The sequence below is a fragment of the Centropristis striata genome, chromosome 24, assembly GCF_030273125.1.
Source record: "Centropristis striata isolate RG_2023a ecotype Rhode Island chromosome 24, C.striata_1.0, whole genome shotgun sequence".
In the NCBI taxonomy this organism is placed as follows: domain Eukaryota; kingdom Metazoa; phylum Chordata; class Actinopteri; order Perciformes; family Serranidae; genus Centropristis; species Centropristis striata.
This window is the reverse complement of record NC_081540.1, coordinates 19,175,828-19,199,297: the sequence shown is the minus strand read 5'-3', so window position 1 is coordinate 19,199,297 and position 23,470 is coordinate 19,175,828. Positions and strand designations below refer to the sequence as shown.

The 23,470-nt window shown below is 36.7% G+C and overlaps 2 protein-coding genes across 3 annotated transcripts; one reads left to right on the top strand and one right to left on the bottom strand.

Moving 5' to 3' along the window:
* Positions 1-489: 489 nt before the first annotated feature.
* On the top strand, positions 490-15,791 carry retreg2 (reticulophagy regulator family member 2). Its single transcript, XM_059327726.1, has 9 exons — positions 490-799; positions 2,464-2,567; positions 4,184-4,214; positions 4,530-4,659; positions 6,800-6,884; positions 7,862-7,999; positions 10,086-10,174; positions 10,998-11,133; positions 13,015-15,791. Exons 1-9 carry the CDS (start codon positions 546-548, stop codon positions 13,833-13,835), a joined length of 1,788 nt encoding a protein of 595 aa, XP_059183709.1. The 5' UTR covers positions 490-545; the 3' UTR covers positions 13,836-15,791.
* Positions 15,369-23,300, bottom strand: mdh1b (malate dehydrogenase 1B, NAD (soluble)). Of its 2 annotated transcripts, XM_059327727.1 has the most exons (10): positions 23,205-23,300; positions 21,857-21,969; positions 21,363-21,497; positions 20,428-20,573; positions 20,177-20,342; positions 19,225-19,558; positions 19,017-19,155; positions 17,856-18,031; positions 16,451-16,590; positions 15,369-16,351 (listed from the first exon to the last, which is right to left on the bottom strand). In XM_059327727.1, the coding sequence occupies exons 1-10, from the start codon at positions 23,224-23,226 to the stop codon at positions 16,331-16,333; spliced, it is 1,392 nt and encodes a 463-aa protein (XP_059183710.1). In that variant the 5' UTR covers positions 23,227-23,300; the 3' UTR covers positions 15,369-16,330. The 2 variants fall into 2 exon arrangements, with proteins under 2 accessions (XP_059183710.1, XP_059183711.1); XM_059327728.1 differs by lacking the exons at positions 15,369-16,351; positions 16,451-16,590 and adding an exon at positions 17,730-17,773.
* Between the last annotated feature and the right edge of the window lie 170 nt (positions 23,301-23,470).

Genomic DNA, 23,470 nt, shown 5'->3' with positions numbered 1-23,470 from the left:
AGATTAAAAACAAACAAACTGAGCAACAAATTGCACAAAAATACCAAATGTAGCAAAAATGATACAGGTTCATTGCTGGGTGAAAACTTCATATCAGCAGATAAATATTTTTTTTCTTGCATATTTGAATTAAATGTTAAAAGGAAAGTCTTAATAGGATAAAAATGTTAGGTTTTATGTTTTTGTTAGTTCAAGAAAAACAAACTGTGAGCAACAAATTGCACAAAAGGACCTGATGTATCAAATATGATACAAATTAGAATTCATATATGCAAATTTATTTTTGTCCGCAGGTTCAATAGATACTCAAGTTTTAAAAAAATATAATTTTCTGGCAAATTATTTCACGGTTCAGACTTTATAGGGTTAAAAAATGTTTTTCTCTATCATTTTTCGCTTAGGCACTTTGTCAACTTGTTGCAAAGGGTTGTTTTATTGTGAAAGTCAGCACCGGAAGCTCTATTTATTTTACGCCTATGACACTTGACGCTGGTCTCTCCATATACCCCGTGATATCCAAAACAACATAACAAAGTGGGGGAAACATGGCGAGCGGAGAGGAGGCCACAAGACGCCCCTCGGTTACCTCCTCTTCGGTCGGCCTTGAGGCACTGTTCCCTGCGGGGTCGTCGGAGCAGATCTGCGGGGACTCGAACCCGGAGCTGGTCCGCCTGCGGGAGCGTCTCCAGGGCTGGCTATCGCAGTATGAGCCGCTGCTGCTGTGGCTGCAGAGGCTGCTGGTGTGGGAGAGGCCGCTCTACAGCATCTCTGTCGCCCTCACACTCAACACATTATTCTGGTAACCACCCGTGTCCGCTTTTTATGACGTTTTTCACCTTTTTGACACCAGGAAAAGGTTGCATTGTGTTAGCTGGCTGGCTAATGTCAGCGAGGATATTACGAGTGAATGTCAAGATAAGTCAGCTAATCCCACGTCTTTAGCCCAATGCTAACGTAGCTTGCAAGACACTTTAAACTTAATTTTCTGCACGGCAAAATGGCCTTAACACTACCAGGAGAACATTACGTCGCTTGCGAAATAGACAACCAGAGTTATTTTGAGTTGTTGCACCCTGTAGCTTTGTGCAGCTTAATCCTAACAAACACTCATGTCATGCTCAGGGCCTTGTTAACCAGCTGGCAGTGACAGCCAACTAACAGGTGCTAATAGAGTTTAATTTCGTCACACTGTTAAAATAATCGCCTGATCGTGAAAATGTTTTTGTTTTGTTGCCTAAATCATCTCCTCATAGCCACCTATGGTAAAATCTCCTCCATCCTCAGTTGATCAGATCATGATTTTACTCCTTTACAGAGGTGGAAAAAGTATTCAGATCTCTTACTTAAGTAAAAGTACTAATACCACACTGTGAAATTACTCCACTACAAGTAAAAGTCCTGCATTCAAAATGTACTTAAGTGAAAGTACAAAAGTATCAGCATCAAAATGTACTTAAAGTATCAAAAGTAAAAGTACTTGTTATGCAGAATGGAGCCACTTAGATTGTTTTATATATTCCAAATATCATATTATATTATTATTATTGATGCATTTATGCATACAGCGTTTTAATTTTCTCAAGGTAGGGCTCATATTGACTATTTAATATTCTGTTATGAGGTTTATTTTAAAAAAGTGTCTAATCACCTAAATTTATTGTGTTTTTTATGTTAAACCTCGCGTGAAAAGTAACTAAAGCTGTCAGCTAAATGTAGTGGAGTAAAAAGTACAATATTTGCCTCAAAATGTAGTGAAGTAGAAGTATAAAGTGACATAAAATGGAAATACTCAAGTAAAGTACAAGTACCTCAAAATTGTACTTAAGTACAGTACTTGAGTAAAAGTACTTAGTTACATTCCACCACTGCTCCTTTAACATCATCACTTCTTTGACAATTTGCCACATTCATAGTCATCAGATAAAAACCCAGCAAAGAAGAGCTAGAGGGAGATTGTTTAGTTATCAGTTTAGTTTATCAGTGTTTTATTGCTGACATTAATATTGGTGACACTTTACTCTAAGGTGTCTACATAAGAGTGACATGAGCGTGTCATAAACATGACATGTCATGTTACTGACAGGCTTGTGTGACTCTTATGTAGACACCTTCAAAATAAAGTGTTACCATATCTTGCTTAAGTCACAAAGGCATGTTCAAAAAATTACCTAAGTCATTTATTTCTCTTAAGTTACATAATTTACACACAGTGTTATTACTATGCCAATAGCCATCCTTTGTTACATCCTTTTGGAGTGAAATGATCAATAAATGTCATATGTTACACTTTTGGTGAAGTTTTTGGTGTTTCCTGCAAAACTTGAAAAAATTAGGTAGGTGATTATTTTAACAGGGTGACGATTTGGAAGTGAGTTTGGTGGCATTTTATTTCTATGTTTAAATGTTGAACATAAGCCATTTGTCAGGCTGTTTATGTGTGTGTGTGTGTGTGTGTCTCCACAGGCTGCTGTCCTCCACCTCCCTGCGGCCTCTGTTCCTGCTGAGTGTGTCCCTGCTGGGACTGATGCTCCTGGAGAGATGGAAGCCCAAGTTGCCCATCATAACTGGTGAGCCCAGGCCTTTATGTAACTTGAATCTGCTCCTTAGGCTTTGTCACTCATTGCCAGAGCAAATGTTCACTGTTGCTGGGGCAATTAAAGTCTATATTTGTTGAGCACAGTGCCTTCACTGGACCAAGAAGCCAGCTATGCCAGTGTTTACTCTGTGTGTCATGACTGTTTTAAGCTAATATTTCAGCCATTGTTCAGCTATTACGTCTGAATTTGTGAAGATCAACAGATAGTCGTTTTTTTGCCCTGACAACAAAGATAAACTACATGGTATCAAGTGTATTAAGACTCCCATTTTATAATGAAATAATTGAAATTCAAAGCTCATTTCGACCGGTTTTCCATTCAGAATTGAAAATGTAACACCCTAGGTGTTTACACTGTGTTTCAATTTAATTGAATTAACAATATCCAGAAACATGGTTAAGATTCCAGTAGAGACATCAAAAAATAAATAAATTAAAATCAATCAGAAGGGATTTCCGCGTCCAATTCCTATTAATAGAAAGCTTTATTGTTATTATATATTAAATACAGTGAGATTACGGTTGCCACTCCATCAGTGCTTTTAAAACAGATAGAACATGACACATACGCAGCTATATATATATATAAAACAATGACATATACACCTACAGTATAATAGTAAAACATCGAGGGTAATTGCACTTGAGACTATAGTCAGATAAAATAAATAATGCAGCGGTCAAGAGTATTGCATAGAATTATTTATTGTTGTGAAGCTGCTGATACCTGACAGTTCTTGAATATTCAGCACAGGAAGTTCACTCTTGTACAATTATTTTTTAGATATTACATGTCATATTTATCCTGCAGTATTTTTACCAAGGCAAGGTGGGAATTTAAAGCAAAAATGTGACTTAAGGATGCTAAATTAATTTAAAATCTGCACAGTGTAAGGCAGGGGTGTCAAACTCAAATACACAATGGGCCAAAATTTAAAACTTGAATAAAATCGCGGGCCAACATTGAACAAATAAACCTTTTAATATATACCAAACATGTTTTGCTTTAACATTAAATATGGAACCAGCAACGCTTATAAACATACAATATATAACTAAATAGTGCAGACATGCAAAATCAAATTTCAAATAAAAAACACATCAATGTCATTAATTTATTAAATAAAAATTAAATAAAAATCGTATGCCTCTTTTCTATTTGCATCCTTCTGATTTAAATATCAAAATAAACTTTTTCAACAGGTTAATAAATTCTGCCTTTCTTTTCTCCATTTTTGGGAAGGGGTAGCTGGGAGACAGCTCTAGCTTGAGGTTGCTATGACGACTGTCACAGAGGAGCGTTTCTGGGTCCTGTCCTGATTGACGCGCCAAAACAACAGCAGGGCATTGTGGGATTTGTAGTATTAGCGGTAAATGCGCCGTATAATACCGGTGGATCAGCTTTTATAGTACAATAATAATATAATAATTTGGTATTGCCTCGTGGGCCAAATAAAATTACACTGCGGGCCAAATTTGGAGTGGAGAAAGTGGAGGTTCAGACTCATCTGGAAAAACTTGTCTGCTAAAACAAATGTTTTGCTCCTGATCTGCTGCTAATTGTCTGTTTTCTTTCTGCCTCTGCAGTTCAACAAGCAGATGCTCCCCCTGTGCAAAGGTGTGTAGCATGTGCATGATAAACACATTACTTATGATAGTTTTTTTTTCTTTTTTTTTCATCACATCCCCCTCTTGTGCCTGTTAAATTCCAACAACGTGAAGTCTTTACGTTTGTGGCATTGCTGTCCCATGTCGTACCATATCATCACAACTAATGTTAACCTACCAGTCCAGTTTAGTGTACGTCTATCATTATATTTCCTCTCTACAAGCACTTAAGTACAGTCTGAAGCACATAAAGCACAGTTTTTTCATTCTTTACAAATGTTTCTTTGTCTCTCTCTTCCTGTGTGTGTATTTTTCTTGCATACAGTGACACAATGAGCGGGGAGCAGCGTCTGCTCAGCGTCCCTGAGCTCAGCCACCACCTGGCTGAGAGCTACCTGACCTACTGCCTCTACCTGCAGGACACGCTGCAGTACAAACGACAGAACCACGGCAAGGTACAGCACTCTGGCCCAAGGTTATAATGGTTTTGGATTTTTCATTAGTCTTAGTTTTAATTTCGTTGTGAATTTTTGTTTTCAAATTCAGTTAGTTTTAGTTAGTTTTTAGAGTGAGTTTGCTAGTTTTACTTTAGTTTTTATTAGTTTTAGTGTTAGTTTTATTTTTTTTGTAATGGGTATGTGCCTTTATTTCCTTTGGTTTATCCATCTTAGCCTCAATAAGGTTATTAACTCTTACAGTTCTGGGTGTTTTGTATTTTGGTTGAAGTGTAAACATCCCAGTCTCAGTAAACATATTTACCATGTGTTCCTGCATGCTGAAATAGAAACACTGGATTATGTATGAAAAAAGTTGACAAAGACGAAAACTAAGGACATTTTCACTATAATTTTAGTTAGTTTTAGTTAGTTTTCGTTAACTATAATAACCTTGCTCTGGCCATTGACACACAAGGAAAGAAATTGATAGGAATTACAAGAATGAATGTTTGTATTTTAAGGCCCCGTTTACACGAGGACGCTCGCGGGTAAAAACGACAAAATATTTTATCGGAAGTGCCTTTCATTTAGACGGTGACGGCGTTTTTGGGGCTTAAAGATGCAAAAATCTGAAACCACCTTCCAAAGTGGAAAAGTTAAATCCTCTCCTCCGTAGCGTGTCGTCTACACTGACAAGACACAAAACTCTGATCTGATCTGCTCACGTCACGTATGTGTTTACGTCACATACATGCTCCAGTACAGGAAATAAACAAACGTGGGATTATTTCCATGGTGGGACCTTCAAGCTGCTCTGGCAGCTCTAATAAACTTACAGGAGTCTTTCCACCAAATGTACAGGATATGTACAGATAGTATTAGTGAACAGAGAAGGATCTGGAATTACCTCCATCACATTCTGGATGCAGCGATTGGTCGGAAGAGCCAGGCGGCTGTGAACGAGACCTGGGAGATCTAGTGATGGTGGAGAACTTTGTGGAAGGAGTAGCTGATGAAAATGTGTGGCGTGAAAACTTCCACATGCCCAAAGATGCTCTTATGGCTTTAAGTGATGCCGCCTGGCTGCATACAATCCAATTTCACACACTTTTGCGTCACCGTATGCAGCAGATTTCCTCCCGAAAACGCTCGTCTAAACGCGGAATAAAAAGTGAAGACGCGACGCCACTTTCGCGTCTTCTGTTCAGACCGTCCTCGTGTAAACGTAGCCTTAGTTAATTACAGTGAACCCTCGTTTATCGCGGGGGTTACGTTCCAAAAAGAACCCGCGATAGGCGAAATCCGTGAAGTAGAAACCTTTATTTTTTTACAGTTATTATACAATGAAATACTCCATAAAACATTGAAAGCAAGGAACAAACCCTTTTTACAGGCCCAAGCATTTGTTTAACAAATAAAAGTACTGTATAAACGTTTTGTTGTTGTTGTTTTTTTTTTTGTTTTTTTTTACAAAAAACTACTGTACTGTAAAATAATATAGTTATAAATAAATAAATAATAATTTTAATCATCAATACGAACTGAAGGGTTAATATTGCGGGGATCAGCACTGCCCCACCGTGACGGATTGGAACGGGAGAAAATGAAAAATGATTATGAAAAAAAATACAAAGTACAGTAGGACAAATAGTGACTCACGTGTACAGTACAGTATTTCACTGCTCTTCTGACTGAGCCGCTGCATCCTGACTCCGCTCTGTGGCGTTTTTTTCTTCTAAAGCCTAAAGAACATAGTTATCGGTAGTTGTTGTCGCTCTTTTTTCTTCTGGGCCATTATATTAAACCATAACGTTATTGACACACAGGTAGAGAAGACGCGGAGAGACTGTTTAGCCAATCAGAATGCAGAACACAATGCATGATGTAAATCCGTGAAGCAGCGAGACCGTGAAAAGTGAACCGCGTTATAGCGAGGGTTCACTGTATTGCAAACTCATACATGCAGTTATATGGAAATCTCCAAGGCACAGTGCAATCTGTGTGAGCTCAGCAGGTGCTGCAGTCGCCAGGCGTTCTCTTCTATCAAACACGACACACACCTGCAGAGAGAACACATTCTCACTTCCTCTTCTTGTACCCCATGCAGCTTGAAGGTGTATAAATGATTTCTTTTTTTTTTTCCTTTTCTGTCTCCCAGTTCTGTGTGATGATGTGCAGTGGCTGTTTTGTCCTGGCCGTGGTTGGGCATTACGTACCAGGAATCATGATCTCCTATATTATCGGTGAGTCGCCTCTTGCCTAATAAATAGACACAAAGAAGCTATTGTGCTAAGCTGTGACTTGGCATTGCATTGAGTGCTTGTGCAGACTAACAGAGTACGTGTGATAATAAGTAATGATAGCAGCTAATGGGGTAATCAAATTTCATGTGGTTTTGCATTCCCTGATAATGTGTTTACTGGATATTATTTGTGCAGGTTAGTTTCAGGTTCCAAGTAGTTTCAGGGCGTTTTTTTGCTCCATTTATTTGTCACATCACTGTCTCATGTCTCAGCTGAGTCATTGATGGCTCAGAATTTTCCGTTTTTGTTTTTGTTTTGTTTAGGATCTGGTTCACGCAAAAGCTTTATATATTGAAAATGTTTTTAAAATTAGTCGGACAAAGTGATTTTGCCGAAATATCACTATTTTCAGCTTAGATTTCATGATCATTAAAGTGATCATGACACATAGTTTCTTATGGAAATTTTAAAAAATGAACACCTGTTTTTTATTTTTACAGTGTATGTGGTAGTCTGTGGTAGATGGTGTAATTTTGTCAATTAAAAAAAATTTATTGTAAAGGAAAAACCCCATTCAAACTGATATACTTTTTTGGTTTGTGGAAAACTACTCTCTTGAGTTTGATGCATTCTGATGCATGCTTTGATGCTGGTTCATGCAAAAGCTTTATTTTTGGGAATGTTTGAAAATAATTGTGTAGAACAAAGGGATTTTGCTGAAATATCACTATTTTCAGCATACATTTGGTTATCTTTAAAGCGCTCATGACACAAAATTTGTAAAGAAAACTTTCCTTTTTAAACTGATTCAAATTGTAGTTTTTGTACAGCGCCTACATTTTTTTTAGAACCGGGACATAACTTAAATAGATCGCCATTACAGAATCAACCTTTTGTTCCACTCATGCTTTGATGCTTGTGGAGAAAAGGTGCAGTATTATAAAGTTCTAAAGTGCTTTGTCTGTGCACCTGTTCAGTCCTGAGCGTGCTGTTGTGGCCGCTGGTGGTGTACCACGAACTGATCCAGAGGATGTACACGGGCCTGGAGCCCATCCTGATGAAACTGGACTACAGCATGAAGGGGGACACGGAGCACCGCAAGCACGACAAGAGGAGTGAGTGGCCTTCAGGCTAGACATTCACCTAACCTGTGTGCATTACATCAAATAAAAAACAATAGCATTTAGACCTACACTACTGGTCAAAAGTTTTAGAACACACCAACTTTTCCAGAATTGAATTGAAAATGATGCAGTTTAATGTCTCAGTGTACTCTGAAATTAGATTAGATTAGATTAGATTCAACTTTATTGTCATTGAACAGAGTACAAGTACTAGGACAACGAAATGTAGTTTAGCATCTAACCAGAAGTGCAGAGTAGTAAAGTGCAGGGTATTTACATATGAACACAGAGTATAAATATAGTGCAGGTATGAATTGAATATGCTATAGGATATATACAAATTAATGTACATTTGCAACATTTAAAATTCTTTATTGAGCATGATAGTGTTTTGAAAAAAAAAAAAGATTCAAAATCACATTTTATGTTGAACTAAAGGACTAAAAAAAGACACAAAATGACCAAAAAAAAGACACAAAATGACAAAAAAGACACAAAATGACTTACAAAGACATGAAAAGAATTCAAAAATGGACAAAATAGCCCAAGACTCCATAGAGTTAAGTTGTTAACCCATTTCTTGTTCCCTGAAAAAAAGGCCTACTTGTATAATTCTGAAATTCTGAAATTCTTTTTTTATTTACCTCTGGCAGTTCACCACTTACCTTTGTACTCTTTCAAGCTGTTCATTTGACTTGAACTGCTTGAATTTCAATAAAAAATGGAAAAATTGGGGTGTTGTAAAACTTTTGACCGGTAGTGTAAGTCCTTCTGGACCAACCGTCGTTTCAGAACAGCCTCCCAAAACCTGAGGGTTTTCTGAAAAACTGCACCGAATGTTTCCTAAATAATTAATTTCTCAGTCTCTGTAGCAGATAGAGACATGAAATAAAAAACATTTTAAAGCTTAAACCATTGGCCTTAACTGTAAATCTTTGCCTTTGCCCTAAAGTGCATTAACAACAACATAAGATAATGAAAATGTATTGCACCGTGTGGCACAGAAAGAAAAAAGTGACAGCTATATTTTCCATTATCATATCAAAAACTATATGACAGTTTGTTCACTGTGTAGCAGTTAATGTACGTCATCATCCTACAGTAAGTACAGGTGTCCACTTTATTGTCAATAATACTAAAGTCCGCCTCTGTGTCAACAGTGTTCAACTTTATTTTCTGTCAATTCTTCCGTGTCATTTTTTTCCCCATAAAAATCTGATTATATACAGGAAAATAAATGTGAACTAAAATTCGAAAAAATACAATCCACGTTTACATTGCAACATTATGGTATATAACATTTTTTTTTACATAATTTGTCAAAAAAAATGAAAAAAATGGTTGTTTTTAGAATATGTTCTGCTTAAATTGACGAAATGTGTACATGTAGAAATACAAAAAAAAAATTAATTTGTTTTTTTTTAAATTAAGTAATCATATGTATGAGTTAGGGTAACTCGATACCGATACTCAGGAAAATATTCGATACTCGATACCATTTTCAATACCACAAGGATAATAAAAAAAAAAAAGACCCTAAAATGTAACAGAAATATTTTTATGAACAAGAAAAATGCAACATGTAAAAATGAACAGCACCACAGGTTAAATATTTATAATAAAAAACAGTTGTGCAAAAAGAAACTGCAGCTATGATAACAAGCTTCAGGTCTGAAGTAGTGCTACTACTTTTATACTTTTTTGAGTATCGATACTTTTGACAACCCTAGTTTAAGTCCACTTAAATACAATGTTAGGTGGATGAAGTATTTAATATTTATCATGTTTTTGTGGTTACACCATTTGACATCTTGCCAACCCTTATTTGTCACTGACCCATATATACATGCAAATGTTGCATCCAGTCTGAATGGGTTAATACAGGATGTGAGGAGGAAGTGTAACACAAGGAGCTTGAGTTTCGGTTACATGCTTGTGTCAACAGACCAGGGTTAAATATTAATTTTAACATCTGTAGGTAACAATTACTCCTACTGTTGCTCATTCGAAAAGAAAGTGTCATTTGTTCACATCATCTTCTTCCGAGTGAAATTTGTGTTGTTGTTTTTTTTAACAGAGGTGAAGAAGGAGGTAGAGGAGGGGGACGAGCCAAGAGCTGAAACTGAGAGTGAGAGCGAGGAGGAGCTGTCCTGTTTCGCCCCGACGGTACGGAGACAACTGGTCTAGATAGATGGATAGATAGAGGGATAGATAGATAGATAGATAGATAGATAGATAGATAGATAGATAGATAGATAGATACAGAGATAGATAGATAGATAGATAGATACAGAGATAGATAGATAGATACAGAGATAGATAGAGAGATAGATAGATACAGAGATAGATAGAGAGATAGATACAGAGATAGATAGATAGAGAGATAGATAGATAGACAGACTTTATTTATCCCAAGCTGGGAAATTACAGTGTAGCAGCAGCATTACACACAGAGACAATAACAACACAATTCAATAAAAAGAACAACCTAGGCATACTTCAAGCAATAAAATATAAAAATACAATAAAATGTAATGTAAAAATAAAGTGTCTAAAGAAGGAGTATGTATTCAGGAGTAGAATTCCAGTGCAGAATAAATATGAATATGCAGTATAAAAATGTTTGTGCCGTGAAACAAACAAGGTGCAATGAACAGTGTGCATAAAAAACACATAAAGTGCATAACGATTGTATGTAATGAACCAGACTATTTGTTATTGTACAGTGTGATGACATGTGGCAGGAAAGATTTTTTGTGAGGAGCAGGGTATTATTGTTTTAGCAGGAATGGTAGAGAAGCTGTTATATGGTGTTGTAACAAGCTTCAAGCAATATAATTAAAGTTTTACCACATGCTAATAATGCAACTGTAGGATGTGAACAGTTCCATCTAGTAAATGACACTGCTGCTGTAAAGTCAGGTGTCAGCAGTATGCATATTATCCTTCTGATGCATTAGTGATGTAGCGCTGTGGTTCTGTTGGTCAGGTGGATGTGAAGACCACAGCTCTGGCCATGGCCATCACAGACTCAGAGCTGTCCGACGAGGAGGCCTCCATCCTGGAGAGTGGAGGCTTCTCTGTGTCCAGAGCCACCACTCCTCAGCTCACCGACGTCTCTGAAGGTAAATTATTACTCAAATGCATCAGACTGCAGTATATTTCTACACCAAAGTAGTTAATTTGCTCGGGAGGAGGCAGACAAAGGTTTAGACCAGGGGTGTCAAACTCAAATACACAGTGGGCCAAAATGTAAAACTTGGACAAAGTCGCGGGCCAACATTGATATTTATTGAAAAAATTGACCTAAACAAGTTCAAACGAAATGGAACAAGCAAAGCTTGATATAACTTAATATTGCAAACATGCAAAATCGAATATCAAATAAAACAAACAAACACATAAACGGCTTTCATTTCTTAAATAAAATTTTAATAAAAATCGTATGTCCCTTTATTTTATATGCGGCCTTCTTTACATTTAAATTTAACAGTAATCTTTTTCCACAGGCTAAAAATAAATGTAAGAATAAAATAACAATAATAAACCAAATGACTAATAATAATATCCTTCAATGAATGTGCAGCCATTCAAGCCTTGGACTAGCAAGAAAAAGTGCATAAAGACAACTTTAATTGTTGCTCAGTTTGCTACACACTGATCTACTGTGTTCAAGCCAAAACACCAGCAGAGCATTCTGGGATTTGTAGTATTATTTGTGCTGTATAATACCGTATAATACCAGCTCTGGTTGTCATTTGGTATTTCCTCACGGGCCAAATATAATTATACTGCGGGCCAAATTTGGCCCACGGGCCGGAGTTTGACACCTCTGGTTTAGAGCAATTCAATAGAGGAGTCAGACGATAGTGGGTGGAGGTGTTGTTGAGCTACGAGCACTGTTGGAGGTTAATATGATCATATTGTTCACACAAGGCTAATCTGCCAGCAGGAAATGGATGTTTAGCTCATCTCAGTCCTTTCGCTATGTGACGTATGATGTTTTTTAATGAAGCATCTCATTGTTAAAAACACCAGTATTTAATAACTGGTCGAACCTCAAATTTTGGACCATCCTTCCTTACAGAACTGCTCGAGCTCAGCCATATTCAAACATTATTTTTTCGTGCCACTCTCACAGACCAGTCACAGAAAATGACATAATTGGAAATAATGTGGTTTTAAATAAAACATGCCCTTCAAAACCCACCCGTAGGTTGTAGGGTTCTGTCATTTTCTTTTATCTGAGTAAATGTTTATTTTTAAATTGTTCTGTTCAGCTCACGTTAACAGAGAGACATTTATTTCCAATTTCTTACTGTTATATTTCACCAAAAATATCTAGATCTATTTATCTTGGATGCTTAGTCCGTTTTTTTGCTGTCTCATCCAAGGTCATTATAGTTAACTAAAACTAACGAAATAACGAAAACTAGAATTGAAAAAACATTTTCGTTAACTGAAATAAAAATAAAAACTAGAGTTTTTAACAAAAACGATAACTAACTGAAACTGTATTTTGTGGTTACAAAACTAACTAAAATTATAGTGAAAATGTCCTTCGTTTTTGTTTTTGTCCACTTTTTTCATTCATAATTCAGTGTATTTATTTGAACATGCAACACATGGTGAATATGTTTACTGAGACTGGGATGTTTACACTAGAACCAAAATACAAAACACCCAGAACTGTAAGAGTTAATAACCTTATTGGGGCTGAGATGATAAACCAAAGGAAATAAAGGAAACATTTATTATGACCTCTTTCAATCTGGCACCCAACATATAGCCCATTACAAAAAAACTAAAACTAACACTAAAACTAATAAAAACTAAACTAAAACTAAGCATTTTCAAAAACGAAAAACTAAACTAAAACTAGAAAACTCACTGTAAAAACTAACTAAAACTAACTGAATTTGAAAACAAAAATTCACAACGAAATTAAAACTAAAACTAATGAAAAATCCAAAACTATTATAACCTTGGTCTCATCTCTCCTGCAGACCTGGACCAGCAGAGTTTCCACAGCGACCCGGAGGAGTCCTACCTGCGGGATCTCCCCGAGTTCCCCTCAGTGGAGGAGTTCCCGTCCATGGAGCACAACCTGCTCCACTTCCCCCTGCGAGGCCCCGGCCAGGCTGACGGAGCCCAGGCCGCTGCTCCGTCAGAGAGGGAGCCGCTGAGCCCCGCCAGCCTCCTCATCCAGCACCTGGCGTCCCCGCTGCACTTCGTCAACACGCACTTCAACGGGCACGGACGACCACCTGGGGGGGAGGAGGGCGCGCTGCCTGCGCCGGCGGCGGGGGAGGAAGCCAGGAGCCAGGAGGAGGAGGAGGAGGAGGAGGAGAAGGAAGCTGCAGTCAGCCAGGGAGCTCAGCAGTCGTTGGAGGCGCTGAGCGAGGAGATAGTGAGCACGGCCATCTCCACCGTGGTGCAGAACACTCTGTCGGCCCTGCTGCGCTCCGGGGACGCCAGCGAGGACCCCTCCCTAGCCGAGTTCCTTCCCACTGAAACCCCACCAGGTGCTCTGGATACCTCCACCCCGCCCGCCGACACCACCGCTAACACTACAGTTACTACAATAGAGGCGCCGGGGGGCGACGAGGACCTGGACGAGGCCGTTACGACAGAAAGCGGCGCCGGCGAGGAGATGCCTGACGACACACTAGTTCCCACTGAGGAAGAGGACTTTGAGCTTCTGGACCAAAGTGAACTGGATCAGTTGGATGAGGGGCTGGACCTCATCTCTGACAGACAGGTGGTGGGAGGAGCCTCAGGAGCTCCAGACACGCCTCCGTCTCCTCCGCATCAACCACAGTCATAGCTTCCCTGTTGCCTCCCCCGCCCCAACCGTTTTCTTTTTATTTGTACATTAGACCTACATTATATCCATACGTACTGCTATATACAAAACATTTATCAAAGAGTTTGGCGTTTAATCCTGTTGGTCGGTGATTGTGTGGCATATGGCTGAGATTACTCGGTGCGTCCTGGTTCTGGTCCTCCTCCCTTACATTTGCAGTAGAGTCCTTTTTGGCCCAATAATATCCAGTTCAGTGAGAGCAGGTTCAGGGCAGGACTGGCTTGGGGTAACAGCTATAGAGACATCATTATTGTCAGGTGATGCAAAGCATTTTATATTTGTTTTAGCTTAATCAGTCAGGCAAATTTCTTACTGCGTAGTAAAAAAAAAAAAACCCTGTCCAGAATAATGATGCCTTTATTTTCTACCTTGGCTAACCTTCCACCTTGTTTTCCTTCAGATGTTTATGTAGATGGTGTTATAAAGATGTTGGATTATATAACTATTAATATATGCTATAAATTATTTAATTTAACAGTCAACGAAGCATTATTGTTGAGCTGATGGGAGACTTTAAAAGCAAATTGAATCCCCTCAGTCGCCCATAAAGATTGTATGATAAATGTTTAAACGATGACATCATGGACGTCCGGGTTTAAAATGTAGTTGCGTATTCCCAGAGTTTGACTCAGTAAAATCCTTCACCTTCTTTACCTTCAAGGTGTGCAAGATAACAGTTTTGACAGAAGCATTCAGTTTTTAGTGGTCTTTCACTTGTTGCCTGGAAACGGAAGCTTAATCTTTGACATTGTTGGATGTTGACCAGAAGTAGATCTTTACCCAGACACTAAGTGACTTTGGTGTGACAAGATAAAAGACACGTTCCAGAATTCCCTCTCTGTGATCGATGCTTCGTTTTTAATAATATTTGCAATTTAATTTCACACATCCAAATGTAATTGAATTTATTCTTGATCTCTGTTGAAAGACACACGCTTCTCGTTAGATAGGCCCGTCAACTATTTGTTCCATGTATAGTTATCACTGGGATATGTATATTTACCAAATAACCTGTGCCACGACAAGTCCATGCATGCCATGCATCACGCATGTATTTACCATGATCAATATTTGAGGTCAGTTTTCGAAGGAGTGTTGCTTTTACTGGAGCAGATTTCCTGTTTTTGGAGGGACATAATAGTTTATTAGCACATTATGTATCTGGAGAAAGACTTTCGACAAAATCTAGCACTATGCGTGACTGCATAAAGAGGCCGGTTTTGCTTTTGTAAACCACTCAGCATCCAAATCTCAGGGGTGGGTTGTACAAATTGAAGATAACATTGCAGAATATGTGACCATTTCCCGACTTGTCGTAGTGCACTGTATTTGTACTAACCTTTCCTTTTTTCAGTCCATGCCTCCTTGTGTATAGTGTAGAAATGCTAAAAAAAAAAAAAAGGAACGTGTATATTCTGCATGTAAAAACAGCGCTCTGTTCAAGTTCTCCTTGTCAGCTGACAAAGTACTGCACAATTTGTGAGAAAAAAATTGAATGTTTCAGGTAAAAAGAGCCCATTAAATTCAGTTTGTTTGATATTTAATTACCAACAGAAGGAAGAAACGTTGCCCAGCTGTAAATGGAAATGGGTGACGAGTGATCACATCAGATTTAAGGAAGGATATTAACAGACTAGTTTGTGTATGTTAGTAGTGTGTTTTATGAATAAAATATCGCTTCTTGAACTATAAAAAAGGCACTTACTGAACTGTACAATTTTAAAAAAAGGAATATATTTTCTAATTTCTCCTTTTTCCATAAAGTACTCAGTTTGATCTTTTACATCTAAAAAATATAACGGCTATGGAAGAGTTTCACAAAGCGGAAAAGATTTATTGTCATTAAACTGGTAAAATAAAACTGCAACACCACATGTGAAAGTAAGAGAATAAAAGAACAAACTGAAACAAACTGGAGATGTGGCACTGAACTCTATGTGGATTCTTTCTTTTTAACCTTTTAACTTCTAAACTGGGTTTGAAGTCTGTGTTTAATGGAAGCCTATTTCTGCTCATAAAAGAAAAGAATGAGATGAGAAATCATGTATGTCATTAGAATGAAAACCTACCTTGAAATAATGACTTATTATAGAAAATTGAAAACTCTAAAAATGTGAACCATTCTGAGAATTAGTTGATATCTGAAAATAATAAGAAAGCTGACATAATGACTTCAAATTGCTAAATAAAGACTAAGCATTATAAAATAAAGAGAAATTTTCTCAAAAATAATATCTCATAGTAATGAGAGAATCAGAATAAGAGCATAGGATTTCAAAATAATGTGAAATTTTATCAAAACATACTCATTTTTTGAGTCCTTTCCAGAAAGTTGTCATTGAACTGACTTCCAGAATATTTTTGCAGAAAGGGGCTTCGATGCTGCTGTTATGATGCAAGTTTTTTTTTGGTTTTTTTTAGTTAACTTGAAGTGTATCTTCTTTCTTCCTATTTCTTTACTCCATCGTTCCTTTTTCCTGGGAGAGAAAAGCACTTCTATTGGAACTGTAGAGACAGATTGCAATTTTAAAAATATGTGTTGTGCAACGTCCCTCATTATTTTTAATCAGACACACCTGCTTGAGTTCACTTGCAGAAATCTGAAGTTTCTCCTTCAACTTGTCTCCAACTGTCAGGTCAAGCAGCACAGACCATTTCCCATCTTTGAAAGTGACTGGCATTGAAAAGACGATGCCATCTGGGAGATGGTATTCACCTTAAAGTGGCCAAAGAAAAAGTAGTTTCAACACGAGCTAGATCAGCTAAAATCAGCGTCTGAGGTCCTGTTGTGTGCTCACCTTTGCAAAGTGTTTTATTTCCAGTAATAACTTTATTTATATATGATATAGACAAGCTGAGAAAGCCAGTTGAAAGTGCAATCATCCATAGAAGCTTTCACAGTGTGCCATTTATGTTTCTAGACCATTTTTAAAATGTGGTTTTTCTCTCTATAATGAAAACTATTACTATTTTTAATTTGCATTCAAATAGAATGTTTTGTAGTTTTATTATTTATTATTTTTTCCGCTGGTTTAGTGTGTATAAATGGTTATTAAAAAAAGAAAAGAAAAGAAAAAAAAAGGTTTATACTTTGTTAATTAAAATAAAAATGAAAAATTTGACTGATAGCTAAAGGAGCAATGCATGTGATGTAAGGACAGACTGGAAGATGCTAAACAGAGACAGAAATTAATGCATAGGAAGTTGACAAATTTGAACCAAAATCTCCTGGACGTTTAATGTTCAGTGTTGTAAAATGAAGATTAAAAAAATCAAAACTTTACTGGGAGATGGTATTCACCTTAAAGTGGCCAAAGAAAAAGTAGTTTCAACACGAGCTAGATCAGCTAAAATCAGCGTCTGAGGTCCTGTTGTGTGCTCACCTTTGCAAAGTGTTTTATTTCCAGTAATAACTTTATTTATATATGATATAGACAAGCTGAGAAAGCCAGTTGAAAGTGCAATCATAGAAGCTTTCACAGTGTGCCATTTATGTTTCTAGACCATTTTTAAAATGTGATTTTTCTCTCTATAATGAAAACTATTACTATTTTTAATATGCATTCAAATAGAATGTTTTGTAGTTTTATTATTTATTATTTTTTCCGCTGGTTTAGTGTGTATAAACGGTTATAAAAAAAGAAAAGAAAAGAAAAAAAGGTTTATACTTTGGCAGCTTTATACTTTGTTAATTAAAATAAAAATGAAAAAATTGACTGATAGCTAAAGGAGCAATGCATGTGATGTAAGGACAGACTGGAAGATGCCAAACAGAGACAGAAATTAATGCATAGGAAGTTGACAAATTTGAACCAAAATCTCCTGGACTTCAGAGGTTTAATGTTCAGTGTTGTAAAATTAAGATTAAAATCAAAACTTTACTGGGAGATGGTATTCACCTTAAAGTGGCCAAAGAAAAAGTAGTTTCAACACGAGCTAGATCAGCTAAAATCAGCATCTGAGGTCCTGTTGTGTGCTCACCTTTGCAAAGTACACCCAAAGAAAAGACCTCATCTGGACCACAGAGGCCACTCCAAGCCTTCAGGACGCTGAGGATGCCATTGGCGGTCGTCATGGCAGCAGCTCGGCAGGTCTTTGAAGCCACAGCTGCACGCTGACGCTGTACCAAGTCTTGAAAGGCTTTTTCTATCCATTTCCTGGAAGAGAGAAGGAGATTATTGGCATATCCCAGAACAGGATGTTTTGGTTTTGAGCAGTCAGATTGCTGATTCAGACCGTGGGCACCTCATCAGATGCAGATACTTTCAGACGCTGCTTGGCATCACTTACACCAGGGCTGTCAAACTCAAATACACAGTGGGCCAAAATGTAAAACTTGGACAAAGTCGCGGGCCAACATTGATATTTATTGAAAAAATTGACCTAAACAAGTTCAAACGAAATGGAACAAGCAAAGCTTGATATAACTTAATATTGCAAACATGCAAAATCGAATATCAAATAAAACAAACAAACACATCAATGGCATTCATTTCTAAAATAAAATTTAAATAAAAATCGTATGTCCCTTTATTTTATATGCGGCCTTCTTTAAATTTAAATTTTAATTTAACAGTAATCTTTTTCCACAGGCTAAAAATAAATGTAAGAATAAAATAACAATAATAAACCAAATGACTAATAATAATATCCTTCAATGAATGTGCAGCCATTCAAGCCTTGGACTAGCAAGAAAAATAAAGACAACTTTAATTGTTGCTCAGTTTGCTACACACTGATCTACTGTGTTCAAGCCAAAACAGGAGCAGAGCATTCTGGGATTTGTAGTATTATTTGCGCTGTATAATAATAATTTGGTATTGCCTTTCTGGGCCAAATATAATTATACTGCGGGCCAAATTCGGCCCGTGGGCCAGAGTTTGACACCTCTGACTTCCACTGAGGACTCAGAGAAGCTCACAATACTGAGTCTGACTTCACTCTCTTGTCATGATGCCAGCACTATATATTTAAATAGCAAATATTTGTTCACTGCTTTATTCATATTTGGTGTCCTTTAAAACAGCAGTGAACAGTTTGGTAAGCAGTTTTGTAATTTGAATATAGACCTTACCAATAAAATGCATGAAAATAAAATGACATAAGCTATGAATCTAGTGTTTAAAGCATACTAAAACTTACTTATTGAGAAAGTTTTGGACTGGTAGGGAAAACCAATCTGGTCCTATGATTGTCCCTTCAAAGTTAAAAACCTTTGCCCTCTGCAGGTCAACGTAGAAACTACCACTGATGTTTCCCCACACGACAACATCTGTAACATCTGGAAAAGAGGAAGAGAGAGATGATGCATGTTGAGAATATACAGGTATGGAGGGAGGTTATTTACTACCTGAAGTCTTGACTTTCAGCTGCTTTGCAATGATGGCCTTGGCTTCATTCTCCAGCTGAGTTGCCATGGTGACGAATTGGTGGCTGTCAATGGAAGGCGCGTTGTCCAAAAGTAGTGAGCATCTCAGGTTGACCAATGAGTCACCGGAGACAATCACCTTCACCTCCTTTTTGGCCAAGGTGTCGATCAGCTGTCCGTACTCTCTGTACCTGTCTGACACTCTCTTTACCTTTTTCTTCTTCTCCTCCTCCTCTGCATCAGACCAACTCTCATCCAGCATCACAATCACCTCTGCTCCTCCGAAGGCCTCTTTCATATCTGTGTGAATGCTCACCTACACAGCAAAATCCAGAGTGTTAATTCAGCGCACAGAGTGTTAAATTTAACACTTTTTCTGAGTTTATATAATTCTTACGGATTCTGAGTTAAAATTACACAATGAAAATTGTTTTTATATTTTAACTCTTTAATAGTGTTGAATATTTGACACACTTGGTGTTTTATGGCATCACATAAGTGCACTTTTAACTCCAAATTGTGTTATTCCCTTTCACTGTGAGTGTTAATTTTTAACATACATTGTGTTACTTTGACACATTAAAGTGTATTTTTCAACCCTAAAATCATGTTATTTCCTTTCACTAATGTGATAATTAACATTCATTGTTTTGTTTTACGATACATAAAAAGTGCATTCTGTCTTTAGCTGAACATACAACTCATAAAATCTGAAAATCAACTCCAGCTGAAGTGAATCTAACTCAGGTGTTAACATGTAACTCGCTTGTGTTAAAGTTTTAAAACAACTCCAAAATCAACACCCACTAACTCAAAATGATTAACACTGGAAAAACAACACTACAGATTTTGCTGTGTAGGAATAAATAAAGTGAGATGGCTTTATTGATCTGCTTTTGATATAATAACAAAAAAATCCCCAAACATAGCGTACTTGATGGAGCAGAGGGAGTGCCAGGTCCTCCATCTCCATCTTCAGCCCCTTCAGTTCCTCCTCAGTCCCCTCCAGGTCCAGTAGGTGCAGGCTGATTGCAGAAATGTGGGGGAACACCTCAGCAGTGACATTGGGGATCAGGAAGTGGCAGGTTGGGTTGAGAGCACTGGAAATATAATGATACATGTACACCCAATCTGTCCACTGAAAAAATCAGTTTCTTTTGTTTTGACTTTTTCAGACCAACCCACCCAGTGATCCATATGTGAAAGGTGGGTGTTATAAGGCTGGCACGCTGCCGCTCCTCTTCAACAAGTTTCATCTTTGCTTCCAAATTCTCTGCTGCGATACTCATCATTTCATCCCAAGGCATGTCTGATGTGACGCCATAGTAGTCCTACACAACCATTGATTATAGAAGTGAGCAGTCATGGAACTTTAGAAGTGATTTTCATTCAGAAAGAGGAATATACACTACTGGTAAAAAGTTTTAGAACACACCAACTTTTCCAGGATTTAATTGAAAATGATGCAGTTTAATGTCTCAGTGTACTCTGAAATTAATGCACATTTGCAACATTTAAAATTCTTTATTGAGCATGATAGTGTTTTGAAAGTTAAAAAAAAGATTCAAAATCATATTTTATGTTGAAGTAAAGGACTAAAAAAAGACAGAAAATGACCAAAAAAAGACAGAAAATGACCAAAAAAAGACACAAAATGACAAAAAAGACACAAAATGACCAAAAAAAGACACAAAATTACCAAAAAAGACACAAAATTACAAAAAAATACACCAAAAGACACAAAATGACCAAAAAAGACACAAAATGACCAAAAAAAGACACAAAATGACTAACAAAGACACAAAATGACCAAAGAAGACACAAAATGACTTACAAAGACATGAAAAGAATTCAAAAATGGACAAAATAGCCCAAGACTCCATAGAGTTAAGTTGTTAACCCATTTCTTGTTCCCTGAAAAAGGCCTACTTGTATAATTCTGAAATGTACATTATTTCTCAGTTTTGGTTAAGCTTACCTTTTTTTATTTACCTCTGGCAGTTCACCACTTACCTTTGTACCCTTTCAAGCTGTTCATTTGACTTGAACTGCTTGAATTTCAATAAAAAACTGGAAAAATTGGGGTGTTCTAAAACGTTTGAGCGGTAGTGTGTGCCTACCTGACAATGCTTCATGAAGTCACTGAAGCCCCCTAAGAGCATCCCTTTCCCACCTTGTACCACCAGTTCCCTCCAGATCAAAGGGGACTCCAGGTGTTTCCAGCCATTTCTTTTGCAGGTGTTCTCCAGCCAATCCTATCAGACAGTATTTCAGGATTTTAAGAGTTGTAACTAAACATATGAATACATTAATTATTATATAATCAAATTATTAATTAAATAAATAAAATCAAATTCTTAAAAAAAATACACTATTATATGATTAAATAAATGACATTAATGTAACTAATTGCTTTGTTGACACCATGGATAAATTATTATTTATATAAAAAATCACAAGGTCACATTGAGGTGTTGAAATGATTTGATATTCAAAAATAGATATATTTGTGTGGTTAAACAACACTCAGTAAAATATGAAATATCATAAGAATGCCAAAATAAACTGGAGGTGGGCTTAACTTTAACTAACGTTATAACATTCAGTGTCTTACCTCCCATTCATCTGGCATTAAGCAGATCTTTCGGATCCTGAAGTCCGGCAGAGATCCCTGCAGTTTGTCTGCCAATAATTCTGCTTTGGCATAATATGGACAGTCTGCTTTTCCTGTAGAAGTTACAGAATATCAGGAAGTCCATCTATTTATTTAAAATACACGTTTTATTTCCAGTTATAACTTTATTTATATATGATATAGACAAGCTGAGAAAGCCAGTTGAAAGTGCAATCATAGAAGCTTTCACAGTGTGCCATTTATGTTTCTAGACCATTTTTAAAATGTGATTTTTCTCTCTATAATGAAAACTATTACTATTTTTAAACAGAAATTAATGCATAGGAAGTTGACAAATTTGAACCAAAATCTCCTGGACTTCAGAGGTTTAATGTTCAGTGTTGTAAAATAAAGATTAAAATCAATACTTATTTTTTTATTTTTTTATTTTTTAATAAACTTTATTAAGGCAGTTGGGTGTAATACAAAAAAATACATCAGAACGTCGCCAGGGGGTTTCAATAAATCATAAAGAGGTTGTCATACAAAAATATTATAAAAATTACAAATATTCAGAGTTTTAGCAGCTTTCAAATTAGTAGAGTCTTTAATAGAATTAATATACTGCTTGGTTTCACTTATAAATATAGAAAAGAGGGGATTTTTTTTTGTGTATCGAGATTTATGTATGTGATATTTTGCCAATAGTATAACTAGATTTATAATGTAATATTGATTTTTTTTTGTGTATGGGAAGTCAGTGAAACGAAACAGTATATTTTCAAAACAAAGGGACAAATTAGGTTCAATTGAAAAAAAAAAAGGAAGTTACATATATCTTTCCAGAACTTAGACGAAAAAGGGCAAAACCAAAATAAATGAAAAATACTTTCAGGGTGTCCTTCACAAAAAAAGCAATTATTCTTTTTTAATCTTTTTTAAAACGTTGAAGAAAAATTTTAGTGGGGTAGATTCTGTGAATTATTTTAAAAGAAATTTCTTTGATCTTATTGTTGACTATATATTTTGCTGGCAAATTCCAAATCTTCTCCCAATTAAGGTTATCAATAAAATTATTCCAATAAGCAATGATGTAGGGGGTTGATACGACTTCTTTCTGAAACAGTGAACGTATTTTTCGGTTATTGTTGCGTGTAGAAGAGAAACAAATTTGGCCATTTTCATGTTTGGATGGATCAAGGGGGCAAAACAGTCGGATTTTGTGTTAAAGTGCATCTAAATAACATAATTACACCTAGAGGGATAGCATTGATAACAATATTATATTCATTAATAGGAATTGGGATTCTATATTTTATGACAAATTCCTGATAAAATCAATACTTACCAGCGAGTACAAATTTCGCCATCTTCGGTGCGTTTTTTTCGTTGCTAGGAAACCGCGGGTGTTGCGCTTATTCGAGTCCGTCTAGGAAACATAATATCAGGATGTGTCATCATGTCTTTGAGTCATTTAATGAAGCATAATTAATGTTACACTTATTTTACACATTTTGCATTCACAAACAGCTTTTGTTTTTTTGTTTTTGTTTTCATACTTAGTTTCATACTTAGTTTGTTTTCATAGACGGAACGTTGTGTGCCAAGTTGACG